This window comes from Notamacropus eugenii, chromosome 6, assembly GCF_028372415.1.
Source record: "Notamacropus eugenii isolate mMacEug1 chromosome 6, mMacEug1.pri_v2, whole genome shotgun sequence".
In the NCBI taxonomy this organism is placed as follows: Eukaryota; Metazoa; Chordata; class Mammalia; order Diprotodontia; family Macropodidae; genus Notamacropus; species Notamacropus eugenii.
In genome coordinates this window covers 156,672,566-156,698,560 of record NC_092877.1, presented here as the reverse complement: position 1 = coordinate 156,698,560, position 25,995 = coordinate 156,672,566, and the positions used below count along the sequence as shown (strand labels likewise).

Below are 25,995 nucleotides of genomic sequence, written 5' to 3'. Positions count from 1 at the left end.
TATTTTGACCCATGCTAAAAAAATCCCTAACGCTCTTTTTCATGATATTGCTTCAAATACTTGAAGAAAATCATCATGGTCTTCCTACCCCAAAGTTTTTCTCTTCTTTAGTCTAAATAATCCTAAATTTGCTTGAACCAGCCTTTACGTGTCATGAACCTGAGGTCCTTCATTATCCTGCTTTGCCTTTTTCAAGATGTTCAAAAGCTTATGAATTAGCTTATCATTCCTAAAATGGAGCACCAAGGACAAAACATGTCATCTAAATGTGGTCAAACGAGAAAAGTACAGCACAATTATTACTGCCCTCCTCTTGGGCAGGATAACTCTGAATGAATGAATCCTAAGATTATTCTCATTTTCTTAGCTTCTATATGAAACTGTTGACTATACCGAGCTTGACATCAATATGCTTTAGAGAGTCTCCTTTCTTTTGAGTCTCAAAGAGCTGAAGGAAAACAGAAGTGTATAAATTTGGAGATGTTGATGAATTAATATTTCTCTTAAAGCTCAGTATGCTCATAAACAAAGCAGGCAGAAGATAAATCACTTTATACCTTCCAATGAGTGGAAAGTGAAAATAAGCTAGCACTTTATAGTAAGAATTCAAGACATTGGAAAGCTTATTTACTTTTCTATTGGACTTCTTCCTTAACCTAAGGCCAGAAGCAACTAATGTAGTTACCAAGATTCAGCATCTATGGAGAGATTGATGGAAGAAATTTAAAGTGGGAACTGAGTATGGTTTCTTTATGGAAAATTAATTCAATTACGTATAGTAATCGAAGTTGCAGAAATAACTATATGTAAGTTATAAAATGATACCCAGGATTCAAATATTAGGCAACTTGATTCTATATTAGCTCTAGATCAAATTATAGGAATCATAGAACTGAACTACTTGTTTTCAGTTGAATTATTATGTAATGCACCTGTCTTTCATAGTGTTGGCACCTACATAGAACGTAATTTAATTTAATTAAACTGTAATAAATACCACAAAACCAACTACATCATGAAAACTCGTGAATTTTATAAATCATCCTTCACTATTAGCTCTTCTATTTAGCTCTTAATGCATGGTGAATATTCCCTCTCACCCACCACATAGACATATACTCACCCTACCTCCACTATCTTTTCAACCTATTGTTTCAGAGAGTTGCTTAAGATTATAAAGTTGCTCAAGGTTATAAAGTCCATGCTTATCTCCCATAATATCTGAATTATTTTACTAATTGTATCTACAAGGAATTCCCTTGTACTTCTCTTACTACAAAGGCATTGATACACACTAACTTGAACCCAGGTCTTCCTGACTCCAGAGGTAAAAAGTATGTTGTAATCACATAAAAAAGTTTAAGGACCATATACGAAAACATTGTCATCATTGATCTTCTGTATAAAAGAAATCACCAATTTAATTATTGGTCTTATTCCTCAGGCTTGACTTGAGAGAACTTTGCAATTCTCCAAAGGAAAGAATAAGAAAAGAAACAGAAAAAATCAACTTCAAATGGTGAGAAATGGTCACTACTGATCAGACTTCGACGAATATATGTCATAGCCTCTGAAAGCAAATGTCAACTAGGGCTTTCCAAAATGTTTTGAACCATAGAAATATCATTGCAATATTTGAAAAAACAAAACTCTTTTAAGTTAAGGCATTAAATGAGGACAACACTAAAATAACTGTAAAAATTCATGTATTCTTGGTTTAAAAAAAGACAAAGAGGTGACATTATTGTTTCATCCTATAAATAATATAGCATAACATAATATATAATTTTTATATACAAAGGATGTCTTCTGAAAAAATAATGAAATTATACTCATGGCTCTATAAACTACAGACATGCACTGGAATGGACCATGTAATATAGATATAGGATACAAAAATTGTTCATACATACAATGAAAAAAATTACATATACACACATACATATGTATATGTGTATATACATATATATGTGCTCATACATATACATACACACATATGTATACCTATACATAAATATATATAGGCTTTGAAGTCAGAGGATCAGGTTTCAAAATAGCACTATCAATTTACTAGCAATATAGCCTTGAGCAAGTTACTTTCCTTATTTGGGTCTCAGTTTCTTCATCTATAAAAAATAAAATGGGTTGAATGTTCCACATAATTTGTAAGATCTTACATAGCTCTTTACCTGTAATCCTAAATGATCCCAATTGTTTTAACCTTAATTAAATCTGTCATTTCCATGGAACATTCATTTTTCTACCTCTCTATGAAGGGTTATGATGGTTGGCTTTATTCTTTATTATTGCCAAAATATATCAGAATGATATCCTGAACTACACCTCCCAACCCACTCCTTCAGCTTCCTAATCCAAGTACTAAGAAACACCAGCTTAACACCAATGATGTGATTATGATCGATCAAAGAATTGAACGAGTCTTTCTGTTGTACAACACACCCATTCCACAAATACTACTATATCTTAGGATCATGGCTTAGAGACTAAAAAGAGATCATGATATTTAACCCCTCATTTACAGTTGAAGAAACTGAGGCCCAGACAGGTCAAGGATATAAAAGTGCACAGTGATGTATAGAGGAAAGGACACTTGACTTGGAGTCAAAATACCTAGGCTCAAGTCCCAGATCCACCACTTATTATTTAACTTGAGTCTCAGTTTGCTCATCTATAAAACGGCAATATTTGCACTACATTATCATTATTTAGTGTATTTCTTTTATTATTTTGATTCATAAACAGTGTTAATGAACTGGTGTATTTTCCACAAGCAGAGTCACATATTCGGAAAGGTTTCTGCTTTTCTACACTCCTTCTAATGCAGAGGTCCTGCTGTTGTTTCAGCCATGAGTTGCTCACAGCTCCTTAACAGGCTAAGTTGAGATGTGCTCCTATCTTGAGTGCTTTTTGTTCTGTACAAAAATGTTGCAGTGCTGATCTAAGGCTCTAAAACCCCAATCATGGTAGCTTCTATGATAGGAAGATAGATGTCAGAAGTAGTAGAAGGAGCTAAGTCTTAGAGTACCAATGTGAAAGGAAGTGAGCCTGCTTTTCAGGCAGGAAGGGCCACTGAACTGCTTTAGTGGCTGCCAGCACATCTCCCTAGCTCAGTTTTTATTATCTAGCACCATGTTCTCCCTTTAACAATCACTCTGGCTGAGTTGCTCCTATACATTGCTATAGCAACTGATAAGTCTCTTGAGTTTTCCAGTACCTCGGAATGGATGCTTTCAGGCCATTGTTTGACAGAATGATCCCCGGTGGGCAGAATTCTTATTTCATCAGGGCTGTTCACTCATATATTAATCCCAGTCTTTCAGTGTTTTAAATCTAATTATCTTTCAATTGAGGTTAGAATGAAAGAAATTTGCCCTGAGTAGGAAGGCATCAAGGGTCAGAGAATGAGTCAGGCTCAGAGATTAGCAGATTTAAAACAATCCTGGGAAGTGGTTCTTAAATTAAGACCTAAATAACTTATCTGTTAGAGCTAGATAGTCAAGTAATGCAATTGATGGTGATTGAAGCAAAATGAGGGATACCTGAGTTCAAATCCTGGCTAATACATGTACTATCTATGTGATGTAGGACAGGTTACCTAATCTCCTAGCCTCAATTTTCTCACCTCTAGAATAATCACAGCACAAATATTGTAGGGTTTTCCAAGGATCAAATAAGATACATAAAGTACTTTGCAAACCTTAAAACACCTTTATAAATACTAACTGCTATCATTATTGAATAGCCTGGTCCAAGGTCAAAACCAGGGGTTTATAAAGATGAACTTCCCAGAGGACAAAGCTGAATGGCATGAAATGAATCTTCAAGCTCACAGGCCCAAAGCTGTGAGACTTCCTCAGAGGGCAGAATTGAGAAAATGTCATGGAGGTAGGGAAGTATGAAGCTTTAAGAATTCAGTTTGTCTCGTTCAAGGAAACTGTTGCTGCTCGGTAGTTCAGTTGTGTTTGACTCTTTGTTACCTTATGGACCATACTGTCCATGAGATTTTCTTGACAAAAATACTGGAGTGGTTTGCCATTTCCTTCTCCAGTGGATTAAGGCAAACAGAGGTTAAATGACTTGTCCAGGGTTACACAGCTAATAAGTGTTTGAGACTGGAATTGAACTCAGATCTTCTAGGTTTAGAACTCATGTAGCCACCTTTCAAGGAAATATTACAGGACAATGTTATTGTTTTACTGATGAAGTACATATTGTATTTTCCCCTCCACATTCATTTGAAGTATATGCAATGGTAATTTAAATGGGAAGATCTTTCCCAATCATTAGTAAGCCTATGTGACTTGCTTAAATCACAAGGAAGCAGGAATGGGGAGGGAAGCAGGAAGAGGCAGAGCTAAAGCAGGGCGGAGAGGAAATTAGTCTTGAGAGCAGTCAGAGCTAGGAAGGATGCAGGCAGCTGGCTAGTGTGACTGAAAGAGCTTGTTTGTGATTTTTGTTTAATGGAGCTGGTTTGTGGGAAGCTTAGCAGGGAGAAACCTTGGGGATGGTGTTGTACTCTGCATTGTTATTGTGTATAGATTTTTTCTTTCTATGATGGATTGGGCTTTCTGGTGTCTGAATAAATGTTTTGGTTCTATCTTCCATGTGGAGAGTCAAGTTATATTCAGAATTTCACGGGGATATTCACTGGCACATAAGCACGATGAACATCTCATTGGCACTACAGTATACAACTGTGACATAGGACAGGCATGAACATTTCCATTTTACTGATGAGAAAACTGAGAGGGAAACCAGTAAAGCAACTAGCCGTCAGACAAACAACTGATTAGTCTTAGGGAAGAGTGACCAGTATTCTAAATTCAGAACACTTAGAACTACAGGTCTCTGCCATTTAGTGCTACTGCAACCAGTTTCTTTAATTTAATTTAATGATTGAAGTATATTATTGCCATCAAATCAGTTCATATCATGAGGCACTTAATAACTGCTTATTGATTGAGTGACTAATGGAGCTTCACAAACTCTCACTTGAACAAAAATCCCTTTTACAGTATACTTGATAAGTGTCAATTTCACTTTTGCTTGAAGACTACCACTGAGAAAAGTACAGTGGATAGAGTTTTGGATAGGTAGTAGGGAAGATCTGAATTCAAAACTAACATCAGAAAGCATGACCCTGTGCAAGTCACTTACATGCTTCAGTTTTTTTAATCTGTATACAGCACTTATTTCCCACAGTTGTCATGAAGATAAAAGCACTTTTAAAATACTATTATTATTTTTTTCATCTTCTGATTAAGCCCATTGCACTTTTGATAGCTGAATTGCTGGAACTATTTTTTGCCTTGTATCAAAACTAAATTTGCCTTTTTGCAACATCCACCCACTATTTCTAGTTCTGTCTGTTGAGACAAACAGAACACCTTTAATTATGTAATTTAGCAGTTACATAAGTCTGATGTTCTAGAAAATGATTTCACTTAGGATTAAGGATACCTGTTTCTGTTTCATATAAATCTGGTTTTTTGAATAAATATAAGTATTTGTAATAAATCTCTATTAAACAAATAATATTCCCATAACTTTTCTTTTATAGCATCCAGGATTGCATTTTAATAACCTAAAAAGAAAATTATTAAATAGAATGATATGATTAGAAGAAGATGAACCCACAATATGATGTGGACTGTGAGTGTTTTATATCAGTATATAAGAACTTTATATGACCTTCTAGGTCTTTCTCTGTCAATAATATTACTAATGAAATTGAAATTGTTCATATGTATGTAACACTTTTAAAAGCACTTGCCTCACTATAATTTCCTCTGCTGAGTGGTACAAGTTTCACTATCTCATTTTACAGATTGAAACTGACTCAGAGAGATTGTTGACACAATTTATGTAACTTGTTCATAGTCACCCAGGCCTTAGAAGCAGAGCCTGGATGCCTAACTTTAAATCCAGTGCTCTTTAAACAATGATCTTTGCCCTTATGCATTATTTCCATTCGAAGTCCTAGACAAGGAACCTCTTAGGATAAGGACTATCAGGACTTACAGGGGTTTGACTTAGGCTAGGGACTTCTACTGTATTGTAAATGTTATGATAGACTCAAACAATACCCCTGGAAGCTACTATCCTTGGCAGTCAGAGAGCACAAGGTCATGGTGGTCTCCATCTTTCATGCTGTCCTTCTGAAGGAGAAAAAATCAGTGCAAAACCTCCCAAAGCAAAAACTAAAAAAAATCCTTTATGTTTGTTCCTTTGGGTTTTTTTTTTTTTCTGTTTTGCTTTGTTTTCTGAAGTACATCTACAGAGTAATGGGAATGTAAATATTCATTGCTAAAGGTTTGCAGTACAATTAATTGTAAGGTCCATAGAATTATAAATTCAAATCTAATAAAAGGTAGAGAAGCTATTTAGTCCAAATCTTTCATTTTGTACATGAACAAAAAGCGACCTGGAGGGGTTGTTATTTCTAAAATATTTTTAAGCCAGTAAGTGTGAGAGCTGGGATTATAACCCATATCCCCTACCTCTAAAGCCTAGATTCTACTCACAGCAAAACTGCCTATTTCTTTGGTACTAAACTTTCACAGCTTCGATTCATCTTGTATGGGAAGAATATGTTGATCTGTTCATCTTTACAAGTGTCATGAGTAAAAGACAAACAACATGAGGGTCATAATATGGATAGCCTCGAAAACCAGTCAGAGCAAGTCATATTTCATGTATTAGAAAACAAGGAACTCACAGGTTAACTTTAACTAATCAGGGTGAGTGAAATATTTTACTGAATTTGTGTTAGGGATTAATATGTATCAAAGAAAGAAGAACCTGGTCAGCGCAGTCAGCTAGAATGATATCATATAATCAATGCATAAGGTGCTAGAAACAATGAGAATAGAGAAGGGAGAAACAAAAGGAAAAATAGTGAATGAAGTAAACACTTGGATGTGAAAAGTGGAGGAGAGAGATGAAAGTTGAAAGATGAAAGATAAAGAACTAGGAGAAGTGTTTTAACTTGAGGGACTGGAAAGATATAATTGTTGCTACCAAAAGCAAATATCAAAGGAGGATGTAATTTGAGTGGATGGAAGGTGATGAATTTTCAACATAATTTTAGCCTAAAGAAAGTCAAGTGATAGTAATATATCAAATGAAAATATCTACTAAGAAACTGGAAATAGAGATTTGAGGGTCATTAGCATAAAGTTTCTGGTTAAAGTCATGAGAATGGATGAGTTCTAGAAGAGAAACTACAGAAAGGTAAATAGAGAATAGATCTGAGACCACATGTAAAGGACAGGAGCAACAGAAGGATCCAGTATATTAAACATATAAGGATCAAATCAATGCATTAAAAGGACAAAATGGTTCTGCCATGGAAACCAAAGGAAGACAATTTCAAGATAGAGGTTTTGTGGTTATGTCAAATCATTCGAAGTGGTCAAAGAGAAGGATGATAGGGGAGAGTTTATTAGAGTAAATGAAAACGAAGCTACCAATGATCATAAATAAAACATTTTCAGGAGGGTAGTAGCATGAAATCTAGATGCTAGTGGTTAAGGAGTTAGATAAAGAATAGGTATTAACAACAGCCTCAGTTCATGAAAGGAAGATTGTGAAAGGAAGAGAAAAATAGATGACAATTGCCAATCATAGCAGGGGTAAATGAACTTTTGTCCAAGGTGGGGCGTAGCAGAACATATTTGAAATATCCATGGAGAAATCCATGGAGATAGGAAGACCAAAAATGTTGTAGATAAAGAGGATAAATATGAGAACTAAGGCCCATAGGAATCTGCAAGGATAGCTTTCAAGAAATTAACTTTAAAAGAGTAGTAGCATTTATTTTTCTGAACTTGGAGGGAAAAATGAGAAGAAAGGTTTAGAGACAGAGGTGTCTTGAGACAGGGGAAGAAGAACATATTTGTGCCAAATTCATTTCCTTGTCTAAGTCAGTTAAAGCATTTAGAAGGTACTTTGGAGAATGGCGCAGTGGAAAACATTGAATTTGCTTACTTATCTCTGTGACTTTGGGCAAGTCACTTATGCCTAGAATTCCAGAAAGAATTTATTTTAATGAGATACTCATAGTGAAATCCATTTAAATAGAGTACTATGTGTCTAGAATGGATCTTCCCTAAATATTGCAAGTGTGATATCCAGAGAAGTTGTGTAGGGATGAGAATAAGGTAGATAAAAACCATATCTTGGAATTTCTTCAAGGGTATTTAGTTGCTAAATCATCAGAAGTATATTGTTATAGGGAAGTTCTAAAGGACAGATATCAATTGTTGTTGCTAAGTGGTTTGCCTAGTGTCACCTTGTTAGTTGGATAGCTAATACACAACCCTAGGTCTCAAAATCTCCAGAATTATATATTCCGTCCAGTTTAAGAATAGAAGTTAAACCACCGAGAAAGGAGCAAGCACATAACGGGAGTAGACTGGTACTAACACCTAAAAAGAGAGGACTTGTCATTGGCTGGGCTCCAACTAAAGCTAGTCAGTTGCAGGCCAGGGCCACTTCTGGGTCTACCCCACCATCCAAATAAACTGTGATTGGTGGCCATTTGATTTTTCTAAAGATTATATCCCTATGATTTTAGTGAGGAGATTGGAATTTAAGGGAAGTTCATGTAAGGTGGTCCATCACTAGGGGTCCTTTATGTCTATTACATATACAATCTCTGGTGTTTCCCAAATCCAATAGGCTACCATATATTTATAGTTCAAGTCTGAGACTATATTATCCTCGTTGCATTGATAAAGAAGAGAGGAATTTTGCTGTCATTAAATTTATTCTATATTTCATTACCAAGTAATCTTTCCAAAACTCAGCTTTTCAAAATGGGTATAATATTCATTTTACCATTATCAGTTTGTTATACAGGAGTTCCTATTCTGGATTTTCTTTTTTGACATGGCAGGACTATAAAAGTTTGTATTCTAATTAGTTGTATTCCATACAATTGTAACAATAATAATTCAACTAAATTAATTGGAAAAGTAGAATTAAAACAACGAAATAACAATCCAAAGCACTCAAACCTAAAATGATGCTCTATTACTTCCAGAAAAAAAGCCCAAACTCCTTAGAACGTTATTCAAGAGCTTTCAATCTTTAGCTCCAATCTACTTTTCATCACTTCTGTTACTTTCCCTTCACAGAGCTCCAGGTAAATTTGACAATTAACATTCCCTGAACATGCCTTATGTTTCCTGCCTCAGTCACTTAGCTTATGTTCTCTCCATATGCTTGGGATGTACCTGCTCCGCTGATAAAAATTCTGTTATCATTCTTCAGTTCAAATACCATTGTCTCCATGATACCTGCTACAGTCTTTCCCTGTTAGATCCAAGTTTTCTCTTACTCTGATCAATTTTATTGGTTTATTTCTCTGCATTTCATATTATAATTATAGGCAGCTAGGTGGCACAGCGGATAATGTGCCAGGCCTGGAGTCAGGTGGATCAGAATTCAAATATGGCCTCAGATATCTACTTAGCTGTGTGATCCTGGACAAGTCACTAAACTCTGTTTGCCTCAGTTTTCTCATCTGTACAAGGAGAAGGAAAAGAAAATCAATGGCAAACTACTTCAATATCTTCACCAAGAAGATCCTAAATGGGGTCACAAAGAATCAGACATTTCTGAAACAACTGAGCAACAATAAAATTATGGTTAACTGTGTATAATTTATTTTTCTCTCTCCAAGAAAATAAAATTTTTGGACCTTGTTTTATTCTTTACTTGTTTACTCCAAAGGTGGTAATTATGGCACGTCATACACAGCAGACCCTTAGTCAAAATTAGTTGAATTAATGAAAAATGGGTTAGTACTTTGGGTGAAGATCAGATAAACAGATAGTGAAAAGATACAAACAATAAGGATTTTAACAGAGTCCATTTATTCAGTTGTGATTCCAACAGAGATAAACAGATTTTTGTTTTCTTATTTACTTTTTGTTTTAAAGATCATCATTATAATTGAAATTAGTTCAGTTTGTTATCTTAGTGGAGAAAAAATACAGCCTGCAGAATGTAAGAGAAAATTAATTGGAACTTTTAAAAATTGTTACTAAGTGGATGGGGGACATTCAATGAAAAAGCAAGCTGCAGCAGTAAAAGCAATATTCCTATGATATTATACCTAGCCAATATACCTAGTTCAGGGGCCATCACTATATTAAAACCTATGTTTTGGCTTAAAGCATTACTTAATTTTTTCATATTTTCATACTCTTCATTCATTATACATAATATTAATTAGTGTTAGGTTCACTGAATGTACCCAATGGAAAAAAACTTCCTTGAGTAGGCTTTTTCTCTTACAACTATAAAGCTAGACATACAGCATGCAAATCAATTTTTTTAAATGAAAAGGCATCTTTTACTGCATTCATGTACAATAGAACTCAGTGGGGAAGTATTGATTAAAACTCATGGAGTCACATGTATGTACTATCTTGATTGGAGACCTCGCAATTTTCCATTTTAATTAACATTTAAGTGCTAGCAGTAAAAAAGATACCTATGGTTCAGTTTGTTTAGTTCCTCTGCTACAGGTACTTACTATTCAACCATCAGCAACTTAGGAAAAACTCTATCGGCAAGAGAGATTTAAAGTTGGCTCATAATCTCTTGCATTTTACCTCTCTTACCTCCTGACATTTTCCATTAAACTAAAACAAAAATAGCATATTTGACTAAGATAACCACTTATTAAATGATGAGAAAATGGGGATTCTCAAATATTACAAATATTTCAAAATTTTCAAATATTTCTAGTATTTCCAAAAAAGGACATTTTTTCCAAATAAGCACTAATTATTATAATTAGGCCTTAGACATAATGAAAATGAAATGTGTTCATAGATTATCAATTTGAAGAAGTTAAAACAACTTTGCAAACATTATCATATTAAACCTTGGAGTATTTTAGCAAAAGAAGAATAGACAGGAATATTTGTCTGTTTTAAAGGTGTATAAACAAAGGGCTAAAGTTATCAAGTGGCATAAAAGAAATATTTTATCACTTAGCAATTGAACCAAAGGGTGATAATTGGTGTTTTTGTTTTGTTTTGTGTATTGTTTTTTGGTTTCACAAAATCATCTTACCATCTTTAAATCTCTATGACTACTGCTCCATAGAGATACTGTATAGTCTATTTATATTAGCATTTGCTGTATGTGATTTTTTTTTTCTCTTGATTAGCTATGTGTGTAAGCTACCCCTAGGTACTTTGACTTTATCTCTGTTTTCCCTTCCTAATGTATTACAGAGGTATCATACTGGAAACTTGACTCACACATACACAATTTGTTGCATTGATTTATCCAGAGAGATACAGAGACAAAGAAAGATACAGAAGAAAAGACAGAAAAGGAAAAAAGAGAAAGAAATATGAATAATGATAATATTAAACTAGTATTCTGAAATGAAAAATCAATGTCTTCACTTGTGGTTGGTAGTCTTTTGGAGTCATTCCCTTTAAAAATAAGGTTATTCAATAGATCAGAGCACATTGTATAGTTCTCTTTTTATTTTTCTGGGCAAGATCAAGACATTTGGATAGATATGTCAATTCAATTTAACAAACTTTTGTTTAATTCCTACATATAGTAGGTCCTAGGGGCCCTGCAGCATAATGACTAAAGAATTGGCCTTGGAATCAGCAAGACTAAGTACTGCTTCTGGTGTATTCTATGGGCAAATTATTTAACCTTTCAATGATTCAGGTAATTCTCTAAAACTAGAAGTTGGAGAGAAGATACCAATCCGCCTCAGTGGAGGGAGCTTACATAGAAGGAGGACCTGACACAGTTTAAATCGTAGATGTAAAACATTATCACCATCATCCCCCAAAAAGGAAAGGCACTATGATGGGTTCTGGTGATACAAATATATGCAACCGAGTGCCTAGTCCCACATCATTTAAAATCATATGGGGATACACACACACACACACACACACACACATACACACACACTTATTTATGTGTGTATATATATATGTATGTGCATGTATATATGTAGTCAAATATATGTGTGTACATATGCATATACATATATACATACACACACACACACACACACATATATATATATATATATATATATATATATATATATATATACAGAAATATGCATATACACATACCTATGAAATAACCAAATAGTAGGAGTAGGAGTGATGTATGTACCTAGACTACTTTGGGATATGCTCAAAAGAGTAGTCCAGGTCCAGGAAATGTTTTATGGAAAATCTGAAGGAAAAGAAATTCTTGTCAAATAGGTGAGAGGAGATCAGGAAAATATTCAAATATGAAAGGATACTTGAGTCATTCTTCAAAGGAAAGGGGTATCTTCTTAAGTTAGAAATAGTTTAATCTGTTTGGCACATAAGAGAAAATGTGAGCAAAAAGTATAGAAATGGAAGTGGGCAAGATAAGAGTTTGACTGGGACACAGGTACAAAGAATGAAACAATCCCTACTTCCTGGTAGTGTACATAAAGGAGAGTGGTCTAAAATAAAGCTGGAAAGATAAGTGGTTGCTAGGTTGTAGAGGGCATGAAAGTCTTGATCTCATCCTCCAGACTACAAAGAAATCAATATTTTGGAAGTCAAAAGCAGATTAGGTATTAAAAAAGAAGGGTTGTTTACTGTATCAAATGCTAAAGAGAAGGGAAGGATAAGAACTTGAAAAGTCTATAGATTTATCCTTAAGAGGGTATTAACAGCCCACATTACCAGGCTTAAAGGCATGAGTAGGTGTTATGGGCATGGGTGGGTGGGTGGTAGTGGGGAAGGTGGAAGATGGAGGGGACGGTAGATTCAATGAGCGTGGAATTAGTAAGTGGATTTAGAGACAGTTGAACATTGACATCTAAAAAATGATAACTAAAGAATCAAGGTTGAGCAGGAGTTACGGTTCTGGTGAAACAACAGAATTCAATTTCCCTCAACATTTTACGTTGTTGATACAGATAAAATAGATAAGTTGATAGATAAATAGATTGAAGACAGATAGATGATACATAGATAGATAGATAGACAGATAGACAGACAGACAGACAGACAGACACAGATAGATGATAGATAGATAGAAAAAGTTTTTCTGTTGACACAAAGCTACAAGGTTTAGTTTGAATGCAAGGTTTAAGATGTAAATTTCTTTTGGTAAGTTGGAAACAATAAGTAAAAATAAATATCAATGTTAATGGTGACAAATATGAAGTCCTTCATTTAAGTTAAAATAATGAAACAACAATTTACATGAAAATAAAACTTGAACATTTACTTGGGTCCAAGATTAATATGAGTATATTATATAAAACATTTGTCAAAACAAAGGCAATAAAAGCTTAAGTTTCATTAATAACATAATGTCCAAAAAGTCGGATCATATCTGTAGAGTCCAGTTCTAAGAGCCACTCTATCACTGGGGGAGTTTGTCTTTCCAGGAGGCAGAATTTAGACCATAAGTAGAACTCAGTACAGGAGGAAATCGACTATAAATTAGAATTTACCAAGAAGGTAATGGCATACAAAAATTCAAGATGTCTGTTATAGGAAACATTCATGTAGGGATGGAATGAATGATCTGTCAAGGATTTGATAAGACCTATATCTGCATAGGGAAGAAGGATTGAAAACATGACCTCAAAATTCCTCTTTTAATCAAAGTTGCTGTAATTTTTAAGTCAACAGACAATGACTTTTTAGAGAATGTGGGAAGGACACTCAAACTCAGCTTTCTTAAGAGTAAGAGCACTTCATATGACTGCAGAATGAAATGTTATTCCAGCAAAACTGGTTTGCCTGGCAATAAATATGCCCTGATTAAAAAGACTGGAAGTCTGTTTGGTTCCAGCTGCGAAAATTTTAAAGGGAACAAGGCTGTTAATGAGACAATGGAGACACTATAAGAAAGCACCTGCATAGTTTCCTGATATAGCTGCTACTTGACTTACATTCTTGACATATCCAATTCCTGGGTGCTAGAGTTAAGTTTTAAGATTCCATAGGAGTAAAAAGTAAGGGATGGAATTCAAGACAACATTGGGCTTAAATCTGAACAAGTTTTAATGTCAAAGGAAACACAGTGAATGGAATATGAACTTGGGAGTTGAGAGTGGAGGGAAAAAAAGAGGAGAGAGAAAAGAGTAAGGTAAGAATGTCACCTGCAAAACTCATTTTCCCTAATCTGGCTTTTTCATATTTGATCTCTCTTTTGAGACATAGCACTGGCTGTAGGGCTGATATTAAAATCAACATAGCATAAGTCCAAAAGTCTTTGCTTACCATTAAATCTCTGACGTCCAAAGATTCTCTTTGTTTCTCAATAATTAGTTTCCCAACTAATTCCTTAAAGACATTGATCTAAAGTTCTAATGTTAATGGAGTTGGTCTGAAGTATCTTACCACTGACTCTACCCTCCGTGAAACAGATTTTTGGCTCATCTAGCCTCTATTTCTTTCATTCATACAATGTGTAATATAAAACCAAGAGAAGATGACTTGGGGCAACAGAACACAAGAAAAATGTATATCATCTTAGTAAGATGTTTTCATTTTTTTCTATAGAATAATTTATTCATAATATTTAATATTTCAATATGTAATACACTGGCTACTGTTTAAAATATAGAACATATTTGCCCATTCTGCTTCTCAGTGATTTATTTTTGGAGCCAAAGCATTACCTGCCTACATTTTCGTTTTGCTTAGTGTATATTTTTCAGTTCATGTGCACTGTTTTCTCTTTATTGTCACATTTGTACTCTAGCTCCTTGAGGGCAACAAACAATCAATCAACAAGCATGTATAATGCTCCCTCTACGTACTATATACCGTGCCAAGTTCTGAGGATAGAAGCATGAAGAATGCAATAATCCCTATTGTTGCGTAGCTTACATTCTAAGGGGGGAGGTAATAACACACAGATATAAGCATCATAAATAGAAAATGAATAAATGAAAATACATACAGAGTATTTTAATACTAGGTGGTTTGAGAGAGATGGTACCAGCAGTTAGGAGAAGGAAGAGGGGAAAAGACTTAAGGCAGAAAATGGAACTTGATCAACATTTTAAAGAAACAGAGGAACTCCATCCCACTGAGGGGAGAAAGGAGTGCACAGCAAACAAATAGGATGACCAATTCAGAGGCATGGAGTCTTGAAACAAAAGTACACATAAGGAACAGAGAAAAGCATGATAGATCAAAGAAGACAGGAAGTGGAGTAATTTCTAATGAGACTGGATAGTTTGGGGAAGTGTTGTACAATGCTTTAAAAGCTAATAAGAGAAGAATAGGTGTTATCCCAAAGGCAATAGTAAGTCATTACAACTGATTGAAGGAGTCATAGGGTCAGATCTGCACTTAGGCAAAAATATTTCAGCAACTGTGAGAGAGAGATGGTCTGGAGGAGACTGAGGCTTGAGGTGTGGAGGCTGATTAAAAGACTGTTGCAATTACCTAGGAGAGAGGTGATGAGTCTAGATTAAAGTAGTAGCATTGTGAGTGAAGAGAAGGGGTCCTATGTCAGAGAGATAAAGGTAGAAACTTCAATATATGGCAATTAATTAGATACGTGAAGTGAGAGGAACCAAGTCCAGAATAATGGTAAGGTTATGAACCTGAAAATCTGGGAAGGATGGTGGTGTCTTTGATTAAAAATAAACAGTGACATTTGGGAGAGGGTATGAGTTTGGGGAAAAGATACTGAGTTCAACTTTGGATATTTTGAAATTGAGATGTCTCCAGTACGTTTGGGTTTTATTTCTCTTTATAGCTTTTTCACATCTGGCAGAGTGGCTTTGTTCAATAGGTATTAAATATGTGTTTGTTGGGCAAATGAAGGAGTGAATAAATTAACTTCCTATAAGGTTTAAGTTGACAGTTGACATTTTGGCAAAAAAAAAAATACATTAAAGTAAATCATACTAATAAGTGAGAAGTTGCATTGTTCATGGTTTAAATACATTTACAAATTCTCAATATTATTTGCTTCTCAACTATGACAGTGATACACATTTGTATTTGTCCAAACTCCTTTGGGTTGGGGAATGTTGAGAAACAGATACCCATTGTTCACCCTACAGGTGGAAATGAGCAATCAATTTCACTGGCCAGTTTGCTTTCAGCAGTAAATAAAGTGATATTCAAGCAAAATTATCCCCCAGAGAAGCATTCCTCAGGTCACTTAGCAATAACTTTTTATTCAACCTGACATTGTTCAGCTGAAGCTAATACAAATGTTTTTAGTCATTTTTCACAGTTAGTAGCAATTCAGCACCTAACCTTCTGAAATTACTATCCAAGCATTTGGAGAAAATCTGAAATTTCTACTTCACTTTTCTTCAGAGCTCTGGAATTGACGCTATTGCCATGGAAACTGTTGCGACAAAAATGGGTAGAGACAGACGGCACTTAAAGCAGAGGATTTCATTTTTTTTTTAAATTAAGAACCAAGAAACCTAAAGATTTTGCGTATTTCCAATCTGATACCCATCCCCTACAGGACATCATAAAGATGAGACTTAAAAGTGGCTTTTGAGACTACAGAAAACTCTTGAATCATTTTCTGTTTGTTTTGTCTTTGCTACCTGGGATAACCATTCTCAGAAAGTAATGGTATCACTGAAAAAAAAAAAAACATCTCTCTGCTCTTTTTTTTGACAATGTCAAACAAAATTATTGTAGATTGACAGCTGGATTTAGATTTAGAATTAGAAGATATCATAGAGACCATATACTCCAACCTTCTTGTTTTACAGATGAAGAAATTGATTCGTAAAAGTTGTGATTTGCATGTAATCATAGAACTGGTAAATGTCAGGGATAAGAATTGAACCCAGGTCTTCCTGACCAAAACTGACTCTAGATCTTGCTGCCTAGTTATTAAGTCACAGGTAAAAATGTGGGTACTCTTAATCATTCATGAAGAATAATCAATGCCATTCCGAAGGAACCTTTCCCCCATCATCTAACATTCTCCCTAGCCAACTGATTTAAGGGGAGGACATGTGTTTTCACAATTTATTTTTGGAAAGACGAAAGGAGCTTGTACTATTTAGGATCATAAAATTTGAATTGTGGTGCTGGAGAAAACTTTTGAGAGTGCCTTGTACAGCTAGGAGATGAAATCAGTTAATACTTAAAGAAATTAATTCAGGCTGCTCACTGGAAGGTCAAATACTAAAATTGAAGCTTGAGCATTTTGACCACAGAATGAGAAGATCGCACCCATTGGGAAAGACCCTGATGTTTGGAAAGATTGAAGGCAAAAGGAAAAAAGGACAACAGAGGATGAGATGAACAGAAAGAATCATGGAAACTACAAATATGAACTTAGACTTTAAGAGAGAGTGGAGGATAGAAGGGTCTGTTGTGCTGTGATCCATGGGGTCAAGAAAAGTCTGGCTTGACTGAACGACTGAACAACAACAAAACTAGAAACTTTTGCTCCTGAGGCAAGTCTCAAAGCTCTTGAGCCAATGGAGTGACGTGTCTCTTCATTTAATTAGGTTGGAAGGGAAAGAAAGGCAACTTCTGGCAAAGTTACCATATATAGGAGAAGAAGTCACACCGGTCTATTTCAAGTCTTTGTTCTTTCTCACTAGGTTCTAAGTTCCATCGTTTCTTTTCCAAAGAACTACTAATGCTGTCATTTGTATGCCCTGAACAAAGCTCTGCTTTCCCATCTTTTCTGTCCTAGTTGTGACTGGGAAAAGCAAGATACTTTCCCTGAATTTTGTAAGCTGCTGGAGGGCAGAATTTTCCTAGTTAAAACTAGGGAGCTGTGTGTTACACCCACTCATATTTCCATCAGCAGCAGCTTTAACTCACAATGCACAGGATACAGCATGGCTGTATTCATTCATTTCCTCTTCTATTCATCACTACGTAGTCAAGAGATTCAGCTATCATGCAGATGGTGATGGATGAGCAAGCTCATGTGCATGAAGTGAAAAACAGTGGATTGAGTGAAAAGTTTCTTCAGTGATTTTTAAATTTTTGCAACTGTGTTATGAAAATACAAAACAGTGCAATTGGCACCTAAAATCTCCCAAACTTTGCCTTCCCTTGCTATAGAAATTGTCAGAGGCGTGCTGAAACCAACCAAGGAAGAAGATTTGGAACACCCTGAAAACTATGGCCAAATTCCCTATTCATCTGTTAGTGATGTCTTTTTCTTCTTCATTATTGTTCTCTGTTTTATGAATCAGGAAGCAGAATTAAGATGTCAGAGAAAAAAAGCAAAAATAAAAGATAATTTATTGTAAGATAATGTGGGTAAGCCTGACCATAAACTCAGTCACACATTTAAAAATAATTTCAGATCAGTCTACTGACGTAAGTTCAGAGTGTAGGGCCAATGAGAGAAAAAAATTAAGATTAAACTTGAGGATAATGAAGGAACATTATTTTAAAGGAATAAAAAATATAGGCAACCCAACCATTGTAGGTTTAAGGGCATAGGAGAGAGAAGTTGTATAAAACATACCATCAAGGACACATAGGAGTGTCCAAACTATGATTTGAAGGAAAAGTGTTGTAGTAGAAAGACCACTGGATTAGGCATCTGAGAATCTAAAAGTGAATTCTGGCTGTTAATCTTTATGGAACTTGAACAAATCACTCCATCTCTCTGGGCCTCAGTTTCCCTAAGAGAGAGTTTGTTAATAATAAGGAGATTGGAGAAGATATTCTCTAAGGTTTTTTTTTCAAGTATTAAAACTTAATAATTTCATTAATAGTAATTATTATGATACATTATTATTATTGTGATAATAATAACTATTTATTATTATTGTTATTATTTAAAGCAATTTGATGGCACAGTAGATAGAGCATAGGACCTGGAATCAGGAAGACTTGATTTCAAAATTGCCGGAGACAATAGCTTAACTTGTGACTTGGGGCAAGTCACTTAATCTCTGTCTGTTTCAGTTTCCAGATGAGTAAAATGAGAATAAAAATAGCACCTACCACCAGGATTGTTGTGAGAATAAAATTAAATATTGGCAACGTACTTTCCAAGCCTTAGTATGATATATAAATGCTATCAGTAATAGTAAAAATGAATAATAATAATAATAATAATAATAATAGCTTTGTTTTGCATATTACTTTATTGTTTAAAAGGACGTCATCTACATTATTTTTTGTGATCTCGTCACAACTCCCTGGTGTAGGTAGGACAAATTTTAAGATTCCACTTTATAGATGAGAAAATTGAGACTGAAAATGGTGAAGTAGCTTACCAATGGTTACAAACTGGTTGAGCATGGAAAAACTCTAGCAGAAGTTCCTGATTCCGTTTCCAGAGCTCTTTTCACATTGCTACATCATGCATTGCAATGAAAGAAACTTAATTGTAATTGAAGGCACTTTACAGTTCTAAGAGGCGTATGAGTCTATGCATGTGTATAATGTATATAGGTCCTCTAGAAACATCATCCAGGAAAACATCCTAGATGTTTCAATTTTTGTCCTATTTTATGGAGAAAAGAAATTGCTAAGATGTGCAACGCCCAAAATAGCAGTTTATAATTGAAAGCCTAATTCTCTCTTAATTATAGGTATGCTACAGTGCCGTTCTAATTAGTGGAAATCAGCAGATCTGAAATGATTCAGACTATCATTTTCTGACTCCCTGAGGAAGTGGTGGGACTTTAGGAACAGAGAACCCATGGAAAGGAAGATGCAGACTCTGCCCTTTCAGAATCACTTAGGGGTGACAAGCTCACCCTCCACCTGCATTCTTCCACCTCTGGCTAGACGAAGGAAATGTGTGTTCGTTTGCTGATAAATCCTTAAATAAAGATAACTATATTGTTCTGACAGCCTATTCCCACAAGTAGATTTTGAGGCTAGTACCCGCTCATTACTTCCCTCAATCAGTTCTCTGCCTAGGAATCTGAAAGTACGTTTCAACTTGGTAATTTAACATGGCATTTGTAGAAGGGAGGAACATAAAATACCAGGTCAAGTATTTTTCTTATATTTTATGAAAATCATTTTTCTCTTCTAATAAAAGGAATCAATTTATATGACAGCTTAATTAAAACTTAGAAGAGAGGACTGGATTCTATTTTTCAAGTGTGCTAGTTGAGTTCTGCCTGACTTTAAATGTATTACTTACGTTTTCTGAATGCTGCTCTCAGTAACTGCCCCCGAAGAACATGTAATATTAATAAATATAACTGCTCTATACCTAATACTTTAAAATTTATAAAGCACCTTCTCCATATTATTTTATTTGAACATTATATCAACTCTTTGAGATGTGTTATTATTATCCCCATTTTATAGATGAAGAAAATGAGACTCAGAGAGGTCAAATGACTTATCCAAAGACACATAGGTCATATCTGTAGGAGATTTTGATCCCAGACCTGTTGCACCAAGCTACTTCATGTTTTAAACTGATACAATAACTCAGCATGTTATTAACATTTATGGTTTTTTGTATGGGTGAAAGTGGGAAGGTGAAATTGGAAAGGACTGCAAAATCAGGAAATAATTTACTCCCAAGGATTTAGAGTATATATGGATAAGGAAGTAAAGTGCAGTCCTACTCACCTGACTGAAAATAATAAAGAGAAAAAGCCAAATGGGGAAAGAGAAAAAGAGAGAGAGAAAGAGAGAGAGATGGATAGACAGAGACAGAGAGAGAGAGAGACAGACAGACAGACAGAGACAGAGAGGGGGAGAGAGAGAGAGAGTATTTAAACAGCAGATGGGAAATTTTTCTTCACTGTATAATTAGCATTTGTGGGTCTGTTAGCAAGCTGGCAGAAAGACAGAGAACATAGAGTTTGCCCCTTCAGCTTTATCTTCAACCCACTCAAGCCATTTATTCACTGGATCAGACTGGATTCCCAGATGAGCCATCTGCCCATATCTACAAACCAACCACTGGTTTAACCAGTTATCAGTTCCTTTAGGGTTCAAGGACCCACAGACAATGGGAGTGAGAGGAGGTACAGGCTTGTTTGTCTAACACCTGGGAGTTTTAATTTCCAATACTATCCCTACCAACCTCATGGTATTACTGTAGTCATAAACTTTACAGGGACCATGGTTAATTAGCGACAATTTTTCAATAACATGAAAAGATATCTGAATTAAATGTCTTTAACTTATTTAATAAATCTTATTCTGTATGTATTTCTCAGTTAAAATATTTTTATGAAAGACATTATATCTTTCAGTATTTATAAGCTATTACCTTTAGTATTTTTAAAAGTATTTTTGTAGTATATCTTTTAATAAACAATGTTCTTATAATATGCAACTCTGAAGTCCCAGAAAAACTGAATAAGTGTATCACCCAGAGGATAATGCATAGTATCAGAAGGTTGAAACACATTACAAACAAGGAAGTACAAACAGCATTCAATGTAAGGAACATCATCAAAGGAATATATGAGCAAAAAACAAAACAAATATAGATGGCAGAGTGGGTAGAGGTGTGAATGGATTGTCATCTCTCTTCCAGGAAGGAATACTCACATCAGTGTCCTCACAAAACCCCATTTGACTACATTTGTGAGAATTTATAGATAGAGACATCATCATAATATTTCAGGCAAAATTTTTAGGACTAAAAGCAGGATTTTCTAATCCCTTTGACTACAGTAACCGAATGATTAGACGTTAATAATGTTTGTGAAATTTGGTCAATACGTGACCTGTGTTAGTGCTGCCCTCTTTGTACAATCACAAGTTTAGTGTCATTCAAAAGTAGGAATTTTGTGCAATACTCATTTGATTGCTCAAAGACCTTATAAGATACTAAACAATTAGTGATAGTTTAAATTGATCAAAAAATGATTCCACTATTACCCAAAATTCACCTCTGTAGGTACAATCAGCTGAAGAAGTGATTATGAAATATTCCTAATAGAACTTTATGAAGATTAAAGCACAATGTGAATTCTACTTGGAATATATTTTATTATTATTATATCATCATCATCATCATCATCATCATCATCATTGTCAATATAATGTGGCTGTCTAAAAGTGCAGCGGACTAGCTCAGGAGATCAGGAACTCCTCATTAGAGTTCTTTGTCAGCAGCAAGATGGTACAGGGGATAGACTGTCAGGCTCGGAATGAGGAACGACTGAGTTCAAATCCATCTTTGGATACTTAATACCTGTGTGACTCTGGTCAAATCACTTAACTCTGTTTGCCTCAGTTTCTTCATCTATAAAATAAGCTTGCGAAGGAAATGGCAAGCCACTCACTCCAGTATCTTTGTCAAGAAAATCCCAAATAGGGTAATAAGGAGTTGAACATGACTGAGATGACTGAACAAAGAGGTCTACATAAAAGGCTGATTGAAGTGTGGATTTTGTTTATCAATTATATTTTAGGGACAATTCCTTTACTTGTGGAGGGCATAGGGTATACTAGATCAAGGATTCTTAACCTGTTTTGTGTCATTTGACAGTGAAGCTGATGGGCTCCTCAGAATAATGTTTTTAAATGCATGAAATAAAATGTGTGAAATCACAAAGGAAATGAATTATATCAAAATAAGATTTCAGTTTTGCATATTAACTGGGGAGAAATATAACAAACTGCATTTCAGTAAATCTAAAGTTCTTTGAGAAGGGAGAGAACAGCAAGAGCCATCAAGGGAAGGTTTCTAGAGGTGGTGGCCCCCTAAGCTGAGACTTGAATGAAAACAAGGATGCTCAGAGACAGAGATGAAGAAGGGTTGGAGTTGGGGAGATAGAGATGGACAGGCTGAAATCTATCAAATGATGTGGGAAATTGAATGAGGAGTATGGATAACAATTACTAAGGAACTTTGGCTAAAATATAAAGTGAAAGGGGCCAGGGAGAGTAAGTCAAATAAGATGAGGAAGATAAGACCTGAAGCTACCCGTATAGAAGTTCCATCCCCATCTGGGAGGTCACAGAACCATTAGAGGTTCTACTGAGATCTTCTCACTGAACTCTGAATTAGTAACTAAGGATTGGACTCTATTGGACTTTAGTTGTTTATGTGCCCAATATCTCCACACTACAACAAAAGGGAAGCAGGCTATCACAAACATATAATCCATTTCTGAAGCACATTTACCTAGTGGAAAAAGGTTCACTTTCTCTAACACAGTGCATCTACCAATGTTCTCTCCAAGTCTTCCTACCTACCCTGGATGACCTATGAGAAAAAAAGCTAGTGTGACCTAGAGCAAGGAAAGAGAGTAGAGGGATAGAGCCAGCAGTGTAATCTGCCTGCGATTCTCTGGAGAATGCTCATCTGCTCCCTTGTAAAGAAACATGGTTTATTTTGAATTATACTAGTAAGCAAACTCCCAGTCTGTGAAGATTATTGAATATTGAGCTATTATTTGCTCCACGTGGCCAAGGAATTAAGGATATGGGTCTTTGTACACTTTCCCAACTAAAGCTTCCCTGAAATATTCCAACTTAAGCCAATACTTTCTGCCAAGAGTACAAACAGTCCTAATCATAAGAAATGCTAGCATGCTCTTAAAACCCTGATTACTTAGGAAAAAAATATGGTTACTTCTACAAGTGCACACACACACACACACACACACACACACACAAAACAACTAATGTTATTTCAAAATAAGCAGATGTATATCACTATCCCATTACCCTCCAAAAGGTTATAGAAAGAATTACTCTTGTAACCAGTATCACAAGAGGGATAGTGATTGAACTTTTGATTTTATTGACCTAGGAAACTCCCATATAAAAACAATCTATCTTTTAATGAAAGTCAGTAACTTCTCTGTTAACCTGTAGTCTTACAAACTTACCTAGAGCTCAGAGACTAATGAACTTGCTCCAGGGCACACATAGGCAGAATGTATCAAAACCCAGTTCTTGACTTCAAAACCAGTTCTATCTACCATGTCACACTGCCTCTCAATATCATAAAACAAGCGAAGAAACATGATAATCTAATTCATTCAGAGCACTTGTTAACACCCCCTACACTACACTTTTTTCACTGAGAATAATTTATAGTCTAATAGTAAGAGTTGGAATTATTTTGAAGTTAAAGCTTCTATGTGCGTTTTAAACACACAGAGAATAAAATATTGAAAACCTTAATCTCTCCACTGTACCCAAGCTAGGGTCTTCTATTCTCCTCTGAATCCATTATGAAAGTTCTCTAACCACAAATGTTTAAAGAGAAGTCTAATAGGGAGCTGTAAGCAATGCTGCTCCAGACATGCACAAGACCTGATTTTAACTATACTCCATTTTGTTATCCAATAGGTATGACCAAACCATTTCTTGAAGTTAATAGAAAGGTAGCATGATATAGGCCTACATGTAATACAATTGTGGCCTGGATATCATGTATTCATTCAGTCTAGGCTTAGAGTCAAGCTGAAGAGATAGATTCATCAGTTTTCCTCTAAGACTTTAATGGAAAGAACTCACATGATAAAATTAGTTATAGCAAATTAAATTTGAAGCATCAGTTTCCTAGTCTATCCTCATACAGAAGAAAAATGACAAAATGCCGATCAAAGAAGGAACAATATTATTATGATACCACATGTGTTAGATGGATTATACCTCTACTATCCATTTTGGTTCCAGTACCTTAAGACCATTATAGTTTTTCCTTTCACGTGTTGGAAATGTATGCTCAATATTATCATGGAATTAACATTTGATTCAGACACAAGATTATCCATCAACAATAGTTAGAATAAGTTTCTCAACTTTAAATACTACCTTCTAAGACTATTCCTTAAGACTTGTATGTAGTACGAACGCAAAGAGTGAGACATCTACTTCAAGAGGAAACAGCATTTTATAAAAAAAAATAATAATAATTAAGAAAATATCCACAATTTAAGCATTTCTTGTTTCAGTTTTGTTCTAGACATAAAATAATGAAGCTCAAGCCAACATGAGGAGATTTTCCCAGGCAATATACTGCATTTCTACATATTTATAGTACAGCTGTTACTGATTACCTTTTTACAACAATCTTTTAACAGATGAAAAGATGAAAAAAATCCAAGCAATTAAGAAAATTAAGAATTTTAAACCACCATAAGAAGCTATAAAATTGTATCTTACCCTAAAAAACTCTTTTGTGGAGCCAGAGTCTAATGTTCCATAAGCAATTTCTGTTTGCTTAGAAAGATCCTCAGCACTTTCAATGGGAGACACCATCCTCTCTACGGTCAGGAAGGCAGCTAAGTTAGCCGTGTAGGATGAGATTATGATGAGAGTAAAGAACCACCACACACCTCCAACAATGCGCCCAGACAGGGATCTAATAACAAGTATGAAATGCATTTGTAAAAATGAAATGAATGTCCTAAGAAGAAGTCAAGTTACAAGTTTTATGCAAATATTGAATTACAATATCAGAGACAATATCAGATCCATTCTTTTTTTTTTTCTTTTGTATCTCTGTCTGTTAATGAAATCAGAAATTATAAGGTTTTGGGGGAGGGGAGGTAAATAGTTCAATGAGCTTTTCTGAGAATGGCAAACGTCCACAATTCAGACATAAGCTTGCTTTGCAAGGTGATAGTGTCCAATTCCTCAGTGAAAAAAAAAAAAGAAACCTTTCAAATACTTTGTGAAATTAATACACCAAATGTTAATAGTTTTCTCATCCAACTATGTACAATTCAAAGAAATACGGATGGAAGAATCAAAGAGACAGGAAAGTTCAGATCAAAACTAAAAAATAAAATCAGTTAACAAATAGATATAAAACCTCTTGTGGCTTCAACCTGCATTTCTTTTGGAGACAGTGGAATCAGTAGAGTCAGTGAATCAGCCTTTCACCTAACTGAGAAAAGACCAAAGAGTACTATTTTGATTTGTTAGCTAAAAGAATGTTCCCAAACATTCCCAAAGTACTTTGTGAAGTGTGGCCACTGAACACAATATGAGATAGAAAATAAAGGTAACATGTCATTACAAACAAAGGATTAGGGGAAAAAATGCAATCCCTATG

At 35.0% G+C, this 25,995-nt stretch overlaps 1 protein-coding gene across 2 annotated transcripts in view; it reads right to left on the bottom strand.

Annotated features, from left to right (window-relative positions):
- The window catches only part of GRIA2 (glutamate ionotropic receptor AMPA type subunit 2), a 188,060-nt gene that overhangs the window by 7,036 nt on the left and 155,029 nt on the right, over positions 1-25,995 (bottom strand). For both annotated transcript variants that reach the window (XM_072621355.1, XM_072621354.1), the window contains exon 12: positions 25,101-25,299. In XM_072621355.1, the coding sequence (XP_072477456.1) occupies positions 25,101-25,299 (199 nt within the window). The remainder of the gene's footprint in view (positions 1-25,100; positions 25,300-25,995) is intronic.